Source organism: Ochotona curzoniae, unplaced genomic scaffold (genome assembly GCF_017591425.1).
Source record: "Ochotona curzoniae isolate NIBS_2020 unplaced genomic scaffold, NIBS_Ocur_1.0 scaffold_3223, whole genome shotgun sequence".
NCBI classification, from domain to species: domain Eukaryota; kingdom Metazoa; phylum Chordata; class Mammalia; order Lagomorpha; family Ochotonidae; genus Ochotona; species Ochotona curzoniae.
Window position 1 is genome coordinate 4,533,690 of NW_024467108.1, and position 14,371 is coordinate 4,548,060.

The window sequence follows — 14,371 nt, forward strand, 5'->3', positions numbered from 1 at the left end:
CTGGTGGGTTAAACCTGCATAGATCAGTTCACTTACTGGCTGTTTCAACTGGGAGGGACCAGTGACTAGGTTAGAGCAAACTAGACACTGCCATGTCCCAGTCATCACTGCGTGATCTTGAATACATCATTTAAATTTCATGGTGTTTATTCAGTGACCATTTGTAGGGCACCTACCTTGAGTCACATATTTTGCATCCTCCTGGGTCAATGAGTTAAAAGCCACACAAATGGGACAGGTCAGTCACAGGTGGAGAATGAAACAAAAACCAGGGATTGTGTGGGAATCCTGTGTGACTGCCCTCTCTGGGTGATCCGCACATCAGCTTTGAGGGACTGTGTGTGTCGTGGGAGCAGAGAAGGCTTCGTCTTAGACACTGGATGCAACAGAATTTCAGTGAGGGTGGGGTGTGTGTGGGTATGTGTGGAATCAACTAAAAGTCTCAGTTATCCAACTCACACTCTAGATTCTCAGGCACCAGACAGGTGGACTCTGAGCACTGGGAAATCCTACTGATTATCCTTAGCCCTTCATATCTTTACCCCTTGAAACCAGAAGGACTCTGGTGTAATGAAGAATTTATCTGGTCTTTGGCCTGGGTTTCTGGTCCCAGCTTCTAAAGCCCTTGAGATTTCCCGAGTGCAGGGACTGTCTACTACTCAGCACTCCTTGGATGGCACTGGAGTGCATGCTGATGACAGGACTCAAAGCTTTGGGCCTGAGGCTCAGGTGAGCTTCCTGGCAGGTGCTTACTGTGGTGCTGGCAGGATGACGTGCTCTCACTCCACTGGGAGAGGCTACAAAATCTCTGCCCACAGAACCTGGGCAGAGCTCACCTTATTTGTCCTTTCATTTGACTGGTCCTTATATGCTCAATGTAAAAAAAAGTTGTTGTTGCAAACAACTTTTTCCTGAGTCCTATGAATCATTCTAATGACTGAACTTGAGAAGGTTGAAAGAACTGCAGAATTTATAGCCAGGAAGTCCTAAGTACGGTGGCCCCGCAAACTTGTGGCTAGACTCAAAATGAAGGCAGTCTTTCTGGGAATGGTGCCCTTAAACCTGAGAGGTCTGTACTTAGCTCTGGGTGGTTAATGTCAGAACTGTACTGCCTTTTGGCTGGCTTTGGCCAAATACAATAAAACAACAGTAACACTGCTTCAATTTTAGAATCCCTGGCTTTCTTGAAACACTGGTGCCACTGTGTTACAAACACAATAGGTTGAAAAGACAATATAGAATTGCTAGACCAGGCCAACTTCCTACTGAGTCCAGATTCCAGCTAACCTGCTGGCTGAATGCAGCTGCACAGGTGAGCCCTGGTAGAACCAGTAGAACCACCTAGTCAGCTCATGTACTTGTGAGAAACTATCTGTGCTCTTGTTCCAAGTCAGAAATTACAAGAGTACCTTATTCTGCAGCAGATATAACTTGTCCCACACTGTTTCTGTAGGGGGGGCAGTATGTGCAGTTTCCTCTCTTAGTATAGAGTTGTACTACTTACTACAAATGAAGAAGTCAGTACTTATTTCACAAGCACAGCCTCTATCACTTTGGTTGCTAGGCATCTGCCCTGAGAGAAGAAACCATCTTCTCAGCTGACCAAAAACACGTGTCTAAGCCTGTAACACAAGGACTAGATCCTGGGGATTGTATACCTGGCAAGGCCATTTCCAGCATGGCACGGATTCCTGTTGGTGAACTGCTGGGCTGCACTAGGAATGGCAGCTCTGCCTTAATGCCAATGCTATCACTTCGAGTAGCCACCATGATTACACCAGGCTAAACAGCTCCTGACAACAATGAAAGCAGGGCTGTGGGCTGAGGAGTCATGGCCACAGTCTGGCCCACGAGCATATCTCCAGGCCAAGCATGGAGCCTGGCATAGGTAGGTATTTGGTAAATACAGGAGATCTTCAAAAAGTTCATGGAGAAGAAGGCATTTGGCATCACAGTCAAGATGTCACTTGGGGTAGCTGCATCCCATGTTAGAGAACCTGGCTCAAGCCCTAGCTCCTGTTTCTGATCCAGTGTCCCACTAACATGCACTGTGGAAGGCATCAGATGATGGCTCAAGTACTTTGGTCCTTGCCACCCATGTGGGAGACCTGGGTTGAGTTTGGATTACTGGCTTTGACTTGCCCCCATCCTGGCTATTGTAGGCATGTAGGGAATGAAACAGATGGAAGATTTCTTTCCATCTCTCTGCCTTTCCAGTAAAACTAAAAAATAATAAATAAAGGCTAACAAAACATATACATTATGAAAAAATATGCATATAATCGTCAGGCTTCAAAATAAGCATATATTTTAGTTCCACTTTTCCATTAAGTTTTGAAGGCCTCAGTGGATGGCTTTCTCAGTATGCTCTATAGAAATGCAGCTTCCTGACTCCATTAACTTACTTGTTTTGATGCTAAAAATTAAGGTCCTATGTTAAGAACACAAATATAAAATAGGTAGTTCCTACCTCTGAGGTAGAAAATCCAGGGTACGATGAGAACACAACTTCTGAAACAGAGAAACAGAAGGACGGTTGAGTAGAGCATTGACTGACTCTTCAGAAAGGCCAGGGTCTGGGTCGGCCACCCACAGTGCACAGCAAGGAAGGGGCTCTCACTGGTCCTCAGCTCCAAGGCTCACTGGGAAGAGAAGCCAGCTGAGATTTCCAGGATGAGCTTGTAGCCAATCCAAAGTCAGATAATTCAGACTTTGATGTGAAAAGCATTAAAAGAGATGAAGGCAGATACCACATGATTGAGGGATCCATTCAGCAAGAAGAAATCACCATAATAAATACACATGCACCAAATGCCAGGGCATTAATGAATTTAAAGGCAGAAACAGACTCTAATAAAATAACAACAGGGAACCTTAACACGCCACTAACTTCAAATGACACATGGATGAGATAGAAACTCAGCAAGGAAGCAGAGCTCACTCAGATGACAGAAAAAAAATGAACTTAATTGATATCTCTAGAATCTTCCTTGCTACAGACATAGAACACACTTTGTCATCAGTACACTGAAACTTTTCCAGGATTGATCACATTATAGGCACATAACTAGTCTCAGCAAGTTTTAAAAAGTTAACATCACACTATGCAGATTCCTTCATTCATTTTTATTGGAAAGTCATATATACAGAGAGGAGGAGAGACAAAGAGGAAGATCTTCTGTCCTATGATTCACTCTGCAAGTGGCTGCAATGGGCCGGAGCTGAGCCGATCCAAAGCGAGGAGCCAGGAGCTTCTTCTGGGTCTTCCATGCAGGTGCAGGATCCCAAGGCTTTGGGCCATCCTCAACTATTTTCCCAGGCCACAAGCAGGGAGCTGGATGGGAAGCAGGGCTGCCAGGACATAAATTGGCACCAATCTGGGATCCTGGTGCGTGCAAGGTGAGGACTTCAGCCACTAGGCTACCGCACTGAACCCCATAGCATGCATCTTTTTGAAACATTATGGAGTGAAACTGGAGACCAACGTGTCAAAATACCCCAGAAGATATGCAAATACTTGGAGACTGAACAACATGCTGCTAAATGAATAATGAAATGAAAGAGGAAATAAAAACTTGCTTGACATGAAGGCATCAACACAATATATGAAAACTTGTGCAGCAGTCAAGGCAGTGATAAAAAAAAGAAAGTTTTTTTCAATTAATGCCTATGTCAAAAAACTAGAAAGGCACCAGGTAAATGGGATAATGAGGCATCTGAGGGAGCTAGAAAAAAAAAAACCAGCAAAATAATCCCAAGATTAACAGAAAACAGACGGAAACAAAATAAGGGAGAAAATAAGCCAAATAGAAACCAAAAGGATAATATGTAAGATCAGCGAATCAAAGAGCTCATTCTTTGAGGAAATCAACAAAAGATTTCCCCCTAGCCCAACTAATCAAAAAAAGGAGAGAGAAGATACAAATAAATAGAATCTGAGAAAATAAAGGAAATATAACAAGGGAAACCTCAGATATACATGCAGTAATCAGGGACTATTAAAACAACTATATGCCAACAAATTGAAAGATCTAGAAGAAATGGATAAGAATTCTGGACACATACAATTTACTACAATTCAATCATGAGGTAATTAAAAATCTAAGTAAATCTATATCCAAAACAGAGATTAAATCAGTAACTAAATCCCTCCCAACAAAGAAAAGCCCAGGACCAGATGGTCTCACTGCTGAATTCTACCAAATGTTTCAAGAACTTATCCCAATCCTCCACAAGCTATTCAAAACATTAGGAAGAGAGGGAATCCTTTTGAACTTTCTATGAAGCCAATGTCACCTTAATACCAAAGCCAATAGAGACATAACAAAGAAGAATAACAGACAAATACCCCTGATGAACACAGATGCAAAAATCCTCAACAAAATACCAGACAACAAAATCCAACAATGCATCAGACAGATAATTAACCTAGACCATGTGACATTCATCCCTGGCATGCAAGGATGGTTTAACATACATAAATCAATAAATGTGATGTACCACATCAACAAAATGAAGAATAAAAACCATATGATCATCAACAGATGCAGGGAAGGCATCTGATAAAATCCAACACCACTTCACGATAAAAACCCTACGCAAGATAGGCACAGAGGGAACATTCTACAACACAAGCAAAGCAGTATACAAAAAACCCATGGCAGCATTGTACTGAATGGGGAACAATTGGAAGATTTTCCCCTAAGAAATGGTACTAGATAAGGATATCCATTTTCACCACTGTTATGCAATATAGTATTGGAAGTCCTTGCTAGAGCTTTAAGACAAGAAAAGGCAATTTAAGTAATTCAAATTGGAAAAGAGGAAGTCAAACTATCTCTGTTTGCAGATGACACAATTCTACTCATGAGAGAATCAATGGACTCAATAAAGAGGCCACTGGAGCTCACAGCAGAGTTTGGCAGGGTCACAAGGTAGAAAATCAATGAACATAAACTGATAACCGTATTCACAAATAACTCCATGGCTGAGAAAGAACTTGTAAATGCAGATCCTTTCAGAATGGCAGAGATGAACCTTAAGATACCTTAGAATAAACCTAACAAAAATATGTAAGACAAATTACAAAACATTAAAAAAAAAATAGAGGACAGGGCCCGGCGCAATGGCGCAGTGGTTAAAGTCCTCGTCTAAAACGTGCTGGCATCCCATAAGGGCGCAGGTTCTAATCCCAGCAGCCCCGCTTCCCATCCAGCTCCCTGCCTGTGGCCCGGGAAAGCAGTCGAGGATGGCCCAAAGCTTTGGGACCCTGCACCCGCTTGGGAGACCCAGAAGGAAGCTCCTGGATCCTGGCTTCGGATTGGCTCAGTTCCAGCTGTTGCAGCTGCCTGGGGAGTGAATCATCGGACGGAAGATCTTCCTCTCTGTCTCTCCACTCTGTATAGCCGACTTTTCAATAAAAATAAAATAAATCTTAAAAAAAAAATAGAGGACATTAAAAGAAGAAATTTACTATGTTCCTGAGTCAGTAGAACCAACATCATCAAAATGTCTATATCGCCGAAAGTAATAAACTGATTCAATGTGATTCCAATCAAAATCCCCAAAACATTCTCAGAAACAGAACAGCTGATACATCTGAAACAGAAATTCATCTGAAAACACAAGACACTACGGAATAGCCACAGCTCCCTGAAGAATACAAATAAAGCTGGAAGGAATCATAATTCTAGACCTCAAGCTATACTACAGGCAGTGGTAATCAAAAACAGTGTGGTATTAGTACAGAAACAGAGAAGATAATCAATGGAACAGAACATAAACTCAAGAAGGGAACACACACATACTAATCCTTGACAAGAGAACTAAAAACAACCCAAGCAAAAGGTTTGGTCTCTACTAAATGCTGTCTCTTCACCATCTGCTGGCTCACTCCCCAAGTGGCCAGAAGACAGGAGCCAATCTGAAGCCGGGAGCCTTTTCCAGGTCTCCCACCTCAGTGCAGAGTTCCAAAGACTTGAGCTATTCTCCACTGCTTTCCCAGGCTATAAGCAGGGGCCTGGATCACAAGTGAAGCATCTGGGACATGAACCGGTGCCCATGTGAGATGCTGTCAACATAGACTAAAGCTAAATTTGCTAAGCAATAGCACTGGCCCGTCAAATTTGCTTCTTATTAAAGTCTTAGATTTGATTGAATCTATGTATTGATAGACCAGGGTCAGTCTAAAAATGTGCTTCACAGTTTTAAGGTAGCCATTAGAAATACAGAAATGAAATGCATGGCTTTAAACAATCACAGCAACAAATGGAACAAAAGAAAATTTGGTCAGTTTTCACAAAAAAGGCACATAGAAAATAAAAAATCCTGGACAAACAGGGACGGTGGAGTAGGAATGATAGCTTTAAGTTGAAATGTACCTAGAACCACAATATGAGTTTAAGTTATTCTATTACAGGACATGACCTATTCCGGAAAATATACACAGTGCTACAGTATTCTAGAGATGTTCTAAAATACATCAGTCAAAAAATAGAGGCCCAAGTTCAAAATGATTACTAAAGGAGGACATTTTTCAGTGATTTGAAGGTAGAATCTACCTGGATAACAGTGACTTGAACAAGCTGGATGGCAAACAATACTAAAATGCAAGGAAATACAATCATTCCTCAACAATTCACAAACCAGCCAGACAGAAGAATCATTTTAGGTGAAAGTTCTGTTGTACAAGTGTTACATTCTACTTCTGAACCTCCTCTTCCCTCCTGTTTTAGGGGTCTATCTACTGCATTCCTGCTGTGCCAGGGCTTCCTGCGAGACTCTGCCAACAGCACAATAGCGCTGCTGGTAAGAGGACCACTGCAGCGCTGGCGTGCAGGAGGGGCTGGCTGCCTGGCAATAACTTTGGCAACAACATAGAAAAACCAACCACTTGGGCCCAGCGCAGTAGCCTAGCGGTTAAAGTCCTTGCCTTGCATCTACTAGGATCCCATATGGGTACCGGTTCTAATCCCAACAGCCCCGTTTCCCATCTAGTCCCTGATTGTGGCCTGGGAAAGCAGTCAAGGACAGCCCAAAGCCTTAGGACCCTGCACCCTCAAGGGAGACCTGGAAGAGGCTCTGGGCTCTGACTTCGGATGTAGAGTGCAGCTCTGGCCATTGCAGTCACTTGCGGAGTGAATCAATGGACGCAAGATGTTCCTCTCTGTCTCTCCTCCTCTCTCTATATATGACTTTGCAATAAAAATAAAATAAATCTTAAAAAAAAACCACTTAAGGACAAACTAATGAAAAAAAATATACTGTCTCACCACTGAAGATTACAAAGTACTGCTGAGCAAATTAAAAAAAAAAAAACAAAGAAAAAACTCATAGGATAGAGTTTTTAATGAATTTGAAAACTCAACAGTGTGAAGGTGTCAGGTTTTTCCCAAATTGATCTAAGGGGTCCATGCAAATGCCTTGCAAAATTCCTGCAGAATTTTGTGTGAACACTGACCAGCAGTCTCCATGTGCAAGAAACACAAGGTCCCGAAGAGCAGCCGCCGACTGCAGGACATCACTGCCAGGTCCCACAACTGTTCTACACTGCGGGCATTTTGGTTCCTACATTGTCACCCAGCTGAAGACAATGCCCCCGTCCCTCACAACTCAGGGAAAGGCAGGCAGAAGATGTTCCCTTCTTAACAGATGGTGCTGGGTCAGTAGGATACACAGGTTGTAAGGAAAAAAGAACCCATTTTGAATGACTGATAGCATAGACAAAAATTCTGAATAAATCTCAGAGCAAAGTGTATGAACTTAAGCTTCTGAAAGAAAATATCTTCATAGCCTTGTGATATGTAAAAAAAAATCTTAACAAACAAAAAGCACTAACTATAAAAGGCTGATGAACTGGATCTCATTAAAATTCACAACTGTGAGGGTCAGCCTTGTGGCACAGTGGCTTAAGTCACCATTTGTGATGCCAGCATCCTATCAACAGTTAAAAACGTTAAACTGTGGACTCAAAGGATTAAATAAGAGAAATAGAAGATATCAAACTACTGATGTATACAATAACATCATTGAAGCTCACAGATACAGTGTTGAGTGAAAGAGCACATGTTATGGTGACTCTATGTGCATGAAGTTCAAACTAAGCCAGATGGGTCTACGGTGACAGAAGCCGGAAGGTGGTCATTCCTGGAGGAGTTCCTGACTGAAAGAGTGTCACCCAGAACTGTTCCCTGCTGTAGTATTGGGAGGTGTAGGATGGCTGAATAGGGTACAGTCATGATAACTTCGGCTGCCTTTGCAATATGAAAAAGAGCAAAGAAGGACCGTATTTTCAGAGCCTGACTCAACAGACATTTTCAGTGGAGAAGTGACAAAACACGAAGACTCCGTGGGACAAGAGAAAAGAAAACCGAGACAAAGCAGCTGCCAGCTGCTCCAGCTGTGAGCCTCCACCTTACCACATCACAAGAGAAACTGTCACATACTCACTCAGAGTTCTCCCGGAGAGGAAATTCCACTGTCACCCACTGTGTTTGACCTCAGCCCAGGGAGCTGCCTGGGGTCTGAGCAACTGCTGTGGAGTGGGCCTCAGCAGCGAAAGTCACACAGGGCCCCTGTTCTCCTGCCAGAGTTGGAGTCAGAGTCAGTCAAAGCACAGGTGCCCTGCATCCTGCAGCTGTGGGGATTCTGGGGGTTCTGTGGGGATCCTGCAAGCGGGGAGACTATACTTTCACACTCTGTGAGCTAAGGGGATTCATCTCAGTTTCCGGCCACTAACACAAAAAACAACTAAAAAAACCCTGCTCCCACCCTAAGAGTTGGATAACGACCGAACTCTACCCTGCAACACCAGGACTGTAAGTAACAATTAGCTCTGAATTTCTCAATCCCTTTGGAATCGATCTGGTGGACTTGAAGAAAAACCAATGGACATTCCACCTCTGGACTTAAATCCACTACAGCAAAATCTCCTGCAGACCTTGTAGTCATCCCACAGGACTGGAGCAGGTGGCAGTCTGCATCCCCCAGTCCCAGGACCAGGGCTGCTGGTGCTATCAGCCACCATACCAGCTGGACTCATCCGAGGATGGGCTCATCCACACCACACAGTTCTAGAACCATAGCTATTGGAGCCACAAGCCCCAGCATCACCCAAGATTGCCCACGGAACAAGGGAACAGTCGCATTTGTTTCCCTTGGCATCAAGAACATGGACCTGGCTGCCACAATCTCCAGAGACACTGACATGGAACTCGGTGTGAATCAAATGCACACCCCGACAAACCCACATTCATTACAAAGCCACACTTCTATCCCTAAAAATGTAGCCCATTCTACCACTGGGTCACTTAATAGACACAAGTGACACTGATTAAGATAATCGCGTCACTCAGATCAAAGCCAAAGCAGGGCCGGCGGCGTGGCCTAGTGGCTAAAGTTCTCGCCTTGAACACGCTAGGATCCCATATGGGCACCGGTTCTAATCGTGGCCACCCCGCTTCCCATCCAGCTCCCTGCTTGTGGCCTGGGAAAGCAGTTGAGGACGGCCCAAAGCCTTGGGACCCTGCAACCGCGTGGGAGACCCAGAAGAAGTTCCTGGATCCTGGCTTTGGATTGGCACAGCACCGGCCGTTATGGTCACTTGGGGAGTGAATCACTGGATGGAGGATCTTCCCCTCTGTCTCTTTTCCTCGTTGTATATCTGACTTTGTAATAAAAAATAAATAAATCTTAAAAAAAAAAGCCAAAGCAACAAACCTAGTGATATCTTGTATTCCAGCTAAACCACAAACTCTCTTCCAATAAAAGCTACTCCATAAAAGGAAGGGATGATTACATCACATGTGTAGAAGTCAACACAGGGACGCAGGAGACATGAAGAAGCAAGGTAGCACAGGCCTACCAAAAAAACCTAACAGGGACCAATACCGTGGCACAGTGGACTCAGCTGCTAACTGCAACGCTGACGTCCCATAAGGGCATTTGATTGGAACAAGTGGTCAGCACCTAATGATCATCTGAATAGATGCAGAAAAAAGCATTTGATTAGATTCAACACTCTTTCATGACAAAAAAAAAAACAGCACCTTTGTATAAATTAGGTACCGAAGGTACATTTCTCAAAATCATGAGGCTGCATATGACAAACCAATAGCCAGTGTTGTACTGAGAGGGGAAACGCTGAATACATGCTGAATACATTTCCCCTCAGATGTGAAACAAGCCAAGAACGTCCACTTTCACTTTCTTACTCATTATAGTAACAAGAAGCTTAGCAAGGGCAGTTAAGAAAAAGAAACAAAGGAAGCTGACTGTTCGAAGGGAAGTCAAACTATTCCTATTTGCAGGAAACGTGAAGTGCATGGCCAATCCTAAACACTCCCCCCAAACACTGTTAGAATCAATAAACTAATTCAGTGAAGTTACAGGTCATGAGCAAATAAAACCCACTCTTTTATACAATAATGATGAACCCACTGAAAGAAAAATCAAGAAAGAAATCACATTCATAATAGCCACAAAACCCCCAAATATTTAGGGATAAGTTTAACCAAAGAAGTTAAAGAACTCTACAATAATTGATGAAAGAAATAATCAAGGACATAAGAAAGGAAATATATTCTTTGCTCATGCATTGGAAAAGCCGCTATTAAAATGTCTATCCTGGGGCTGACTCTGTGGCTCAACAGGCTAATCCTCTACCCTCCAGTGCTGGCATCCCATATGGCTGCCAGTTTGTGTCCTTGCTACTCCACTTCTGATCCAGCTCCCTGCTAATGTGCCTGGGAAAGCAGTAGAGGTCCAAGACTTAGGGCCCCTGCAACCATGTGGGAGATCGAGAAGCTCCTGGCTTTGGATTGGCTCAGCTCCAGCCATTTTGGCCTCTTGGGGAATAGTGGATGGAAGATCTCTCTCTGGATCCTCTTCACTTTGTAAATCTGCCTATCAAATATAAATAAATAAATCTTTATAATAATAACAAAAAATTAAAAAATATCTCTACCACTAAAACAACCTACAGATTCAATGCAAGCTTGACCAAAACACCAATGACATTTAAACATTAAGCCTTTTTACTGCAATATAAATTTAAACTGTTTTTTCAAAAAGGTAAGAAAAGAAAGGAGGAAGGGACTATCATATCCTTAGAATTATATCTTTGAGCTGTATTGAATCTATTAAAAGCTAAAAATTTACAAAGGAAATTTATATCTTAAATGATTATGAGTATTACATGCAGCTATTAAGACAAAATAGAACATAGTTTATAAAACTATGTTCATGCAAATAAGAAAGTACTCCTTTCTGGAAAAGTTCAAGTTCTATATAAGTTTTCTGTGTTTTATGCAAAGTGATTTTCCTTCATTTAAAATAAAGGGTGGGGGCGGGTAGAATGTAGCATACTAACAACAGCCAGATCAGTGGACCAGAACACACAATCCAGAAACACGCGTGTGTATTACAGGGATTTGGGTTTCTTTTTTTTTTTTGTTAAAGCTTTATTTATTTATTGGAAAGTCAGATATACAGAGAGGAGGAGAGACAGAGAGGAAGATCTTCCGTCCGATGTTTCATTCCCCAAGTGAGCGCAACGGCCGATACTATGCCGATCCGAAGCCAGGATCCAGGAACTTCTTCCGGGTATCCCACACGGGTGCAGGGTCCCAAGGCCTTGGACCGTCCTTGACTGCCTTTCCAGGCCACAAGCAGGGAGCTGGATTAGAACCGGCGCCCATATGGGATCCCAGTGCATTCAAGGTGAGGACTTTAGCCGTTAGGCCACGCCGCTGGGCCCAGGGATTTGGGTTTCTAATAAAGGTGACATTTCTTTCCTTTTTGCCTCTGAATGCTGTGTTATGGACGTGATTCTGAGGACAGTGGCAGCTTGCAGAACAGGGACCAAGTCTCAGGGACCTCGGCATACCACACCACCAAAGCACAAGTCTCTGCGAACCCTCACTTTTGCATGGCTCATAATTTGAGATTTTGTTTTTTAAGTATCCACGTTTTGGGCCCGGCACAGTAGACTAGTGGCTAAAGTCCTTGCCTTGCACATGCTGAGATCACATATGGGCACCAGTTTGTGTGCCAGTGGCTACACGTCCCACCCAGCTCCCTGCTTGTGGCCTGGGAAAATAGTTGAGGATGGCCCAAAGCCTTGGGATCCTGCACCTGCATGGAAGACCCAGAAGCTGCTCCTGGCTTCTGGCTTTGGATTGGCTCAGCTCTGGCTCTTGCGGCCACTTGGGGAGTGAATCAGTAGACAGAAGATTTTCCTTTCTGTCTCTTCTCCTCTCTCTCTATGTCTGACTTTTCAATAAAAATAAATAAATCCTTTTTTAAATAAAGTATCCACTTTAAGTGGTTTTCAAAAGCATTTGCCCTGATAGAACTGGGGACCAGCTTCAGTACAGGCCCTGGCAGGGAGACAAACACGTGGGACACTTGCTCAGGGATCAGGCGGGGCTGTGCCTGGAGCCAGGGGCATGGCTCACCTGTGCGGTCAACGTCCTTCTTCATGGGCAGCACAGTATAGTCAGGTTGCTCATCGGAGGCGTCATATATCCACGGCCTGGGCTGTGACACGGGTCGGGGCTCTTTCTGGGGACTTGCTCTGCCTCCAGCCCAGTTCCCCGACCTGTGGCGGAGCTGAACCTGCTGTAGGTACGGGATCCGGAAAATCCTGTTTTGGTCCAGGCTTAACTTCTTCAGTCTTCAATTAAGGAAAGCGAATACAGAATCACAGCAGTAATGATACTTCGGTGATATTTACCAAGCCAGCTTTAGGCAAGGAACACAGAATCAGGCTTGGACACTTAATCCTCTCGTGTGAGTCTGAGCCAGTGAATGACCCTGTGGGCCTCAGTACACCTGGTTCTCAAATGGGAATATGAGATGATATGTAAATGGAACACAGCAGTACATTCAGTAAATAGCAGCTGAGTCAAGTTTTTTTTTTTAGGGATCTAAGGGTTAATTATTTGCCAGCATTTTTTCTCCTTTCAACCAATTTAGAACTCAGCACTTCAGCTTCCCTCTCAGAGTTGTTTTGTCCCCCTCCCTCCTCCCTCAAGCTGACGGTCCTGGATGGAGTAACAGCCCCCAAATTTGCCAGTTCTCATCCAGTTACACGATCAGAAACTTCCTTCCTGATGCCCCACTTTTATGGTGAGCTAAAGCTTTAGCCACAGCCACACAGCAGGACACTAGGCCCAGTGGCTTCCGGAGCAGCACTCAGAGAGGCTGGGGTGGGGAGGGTCAGGTAAGGCAAAAGCTGTGGCTTTACCTCCGGAGCCCAGCCAGGCTGGCAAAGCAACTGGGGTTGGACAGCTTGTTGTCATCCAGCATCAGGGTCTCCAGCGCCGGGAATCTCAGCAGGTACCTCTTGCTGGTCAGCGATGTCACAGATGCCTCCCTGTTAATGCAAAATCTTGGGTCATGAGCAAGGCGGGGGACACGTTGTGCCAACTGCGCAAAGAAATGGAGGGTAGGGAACCAGTCGGGAAGTCTCTCCAGCTGGGGAACTTCTTGGGTGCCCAACAGAGGTCCTCACAGGAGTGGATAGCAGGTGTATTTCTTCCCCCATGGACTCTTGGCCAAAACCCCACTTGCACACTGAGTCTCCTGCAGGGGAACAACCACACACATCCCTGACACTGGGCAGGGCAGGGCAGGGGGCATTAATAGCACTCACAGAAAATAGGGTGAGCAAGGCAGGGCTGTGCAAGGGGAGCACTCATGGTTTGGGCTCAGTGGGATGCTGTGTGATCCTTGCTGGGAACTGGCAGCCACAGGGGCACTGGCAATGCCCGTGTTACAGGTCACAGCTTTGCCTCTGAATCAAGTGCAAGGCGCTGGCCTGAGTCACTGTTGCTGGCTGTAAGGAGGGTGTCCTCTCAAGTGACTTTATAAAACACACACACCAGTGAGGAGTTAAAAAATATCTTTCTAAACTCAGCTGAGCGAGCCCAAAAATGTGTGAGAGCAAGAGTTAAGGGACGGAGGTCCTGGCAGGCAGGGGAAGCATTTTAGTAGCCTTAATGTGATCTCATTTGTGTCCTCTAGTGGATGAGGGCCAGGTGATTCTATTTAAATATGAAAGGCAAGTGGCTCAAGCTCTTGGCAACTTGCCTGAAGACTCCAAAACCTGGGGCCAGTGCCAGCACCGTATAGTAGGCTAATCCTCAGCCCTGTGGTGCCAGGATCCCATTTGAGTCACGGTTCGTGTCCTGGCTATTCCTCTTCACATCCAGTTCCCTGCTTGTGGCCTGGGAAATTAGCAGAGGATGGCCTAAAAGCTTGGGACCCTGCAGCCATGTGGGAGACCCAGAAGCAACTCCTGACTCCTTGTTTCAGATCAGCTCAGTCTGGACAGCTGTTATGCCCAATTGGAGGGTGAACTGACAGATGG

General features: G+C 44.5%; 1 protein-coding gene across 2 annotated transcripts in view; it reads right to left on the bottom strand.

The window, feature by feature from the left end:
* Positions 1–14,371, bottom strand: part of XRRA1 (X-ray radiation resistance associated 1) — a 55,469-nt gene that overhangs the window by 10,412 nt on the left and 30,686 nt on the right. Inside the window, exons 8-10 of one of the 2 annotated variants that reach the window (XM_040964258.1) lie at positions 13,247–13,375; positions 12,456–12,673; positions 2,471–2,511 (exon numbers count right to left, since the gene is read on the bottom strand). In XM_040964258.1, coding sequence (XP_040820192.1) covers positions 2,471–2,511; positions 12,456–12,673; positions 13,247–13,375 — 388 coding nt within the window. Of the gene's footprint in view, positions 1–2,470; positions 2,512–12,455; positions 12,674–13,246; positions 13,376–14,371 lie in introns of those variants that run through there. The other variant, XM_040964259.1, reaches the window with a different exon arrangement.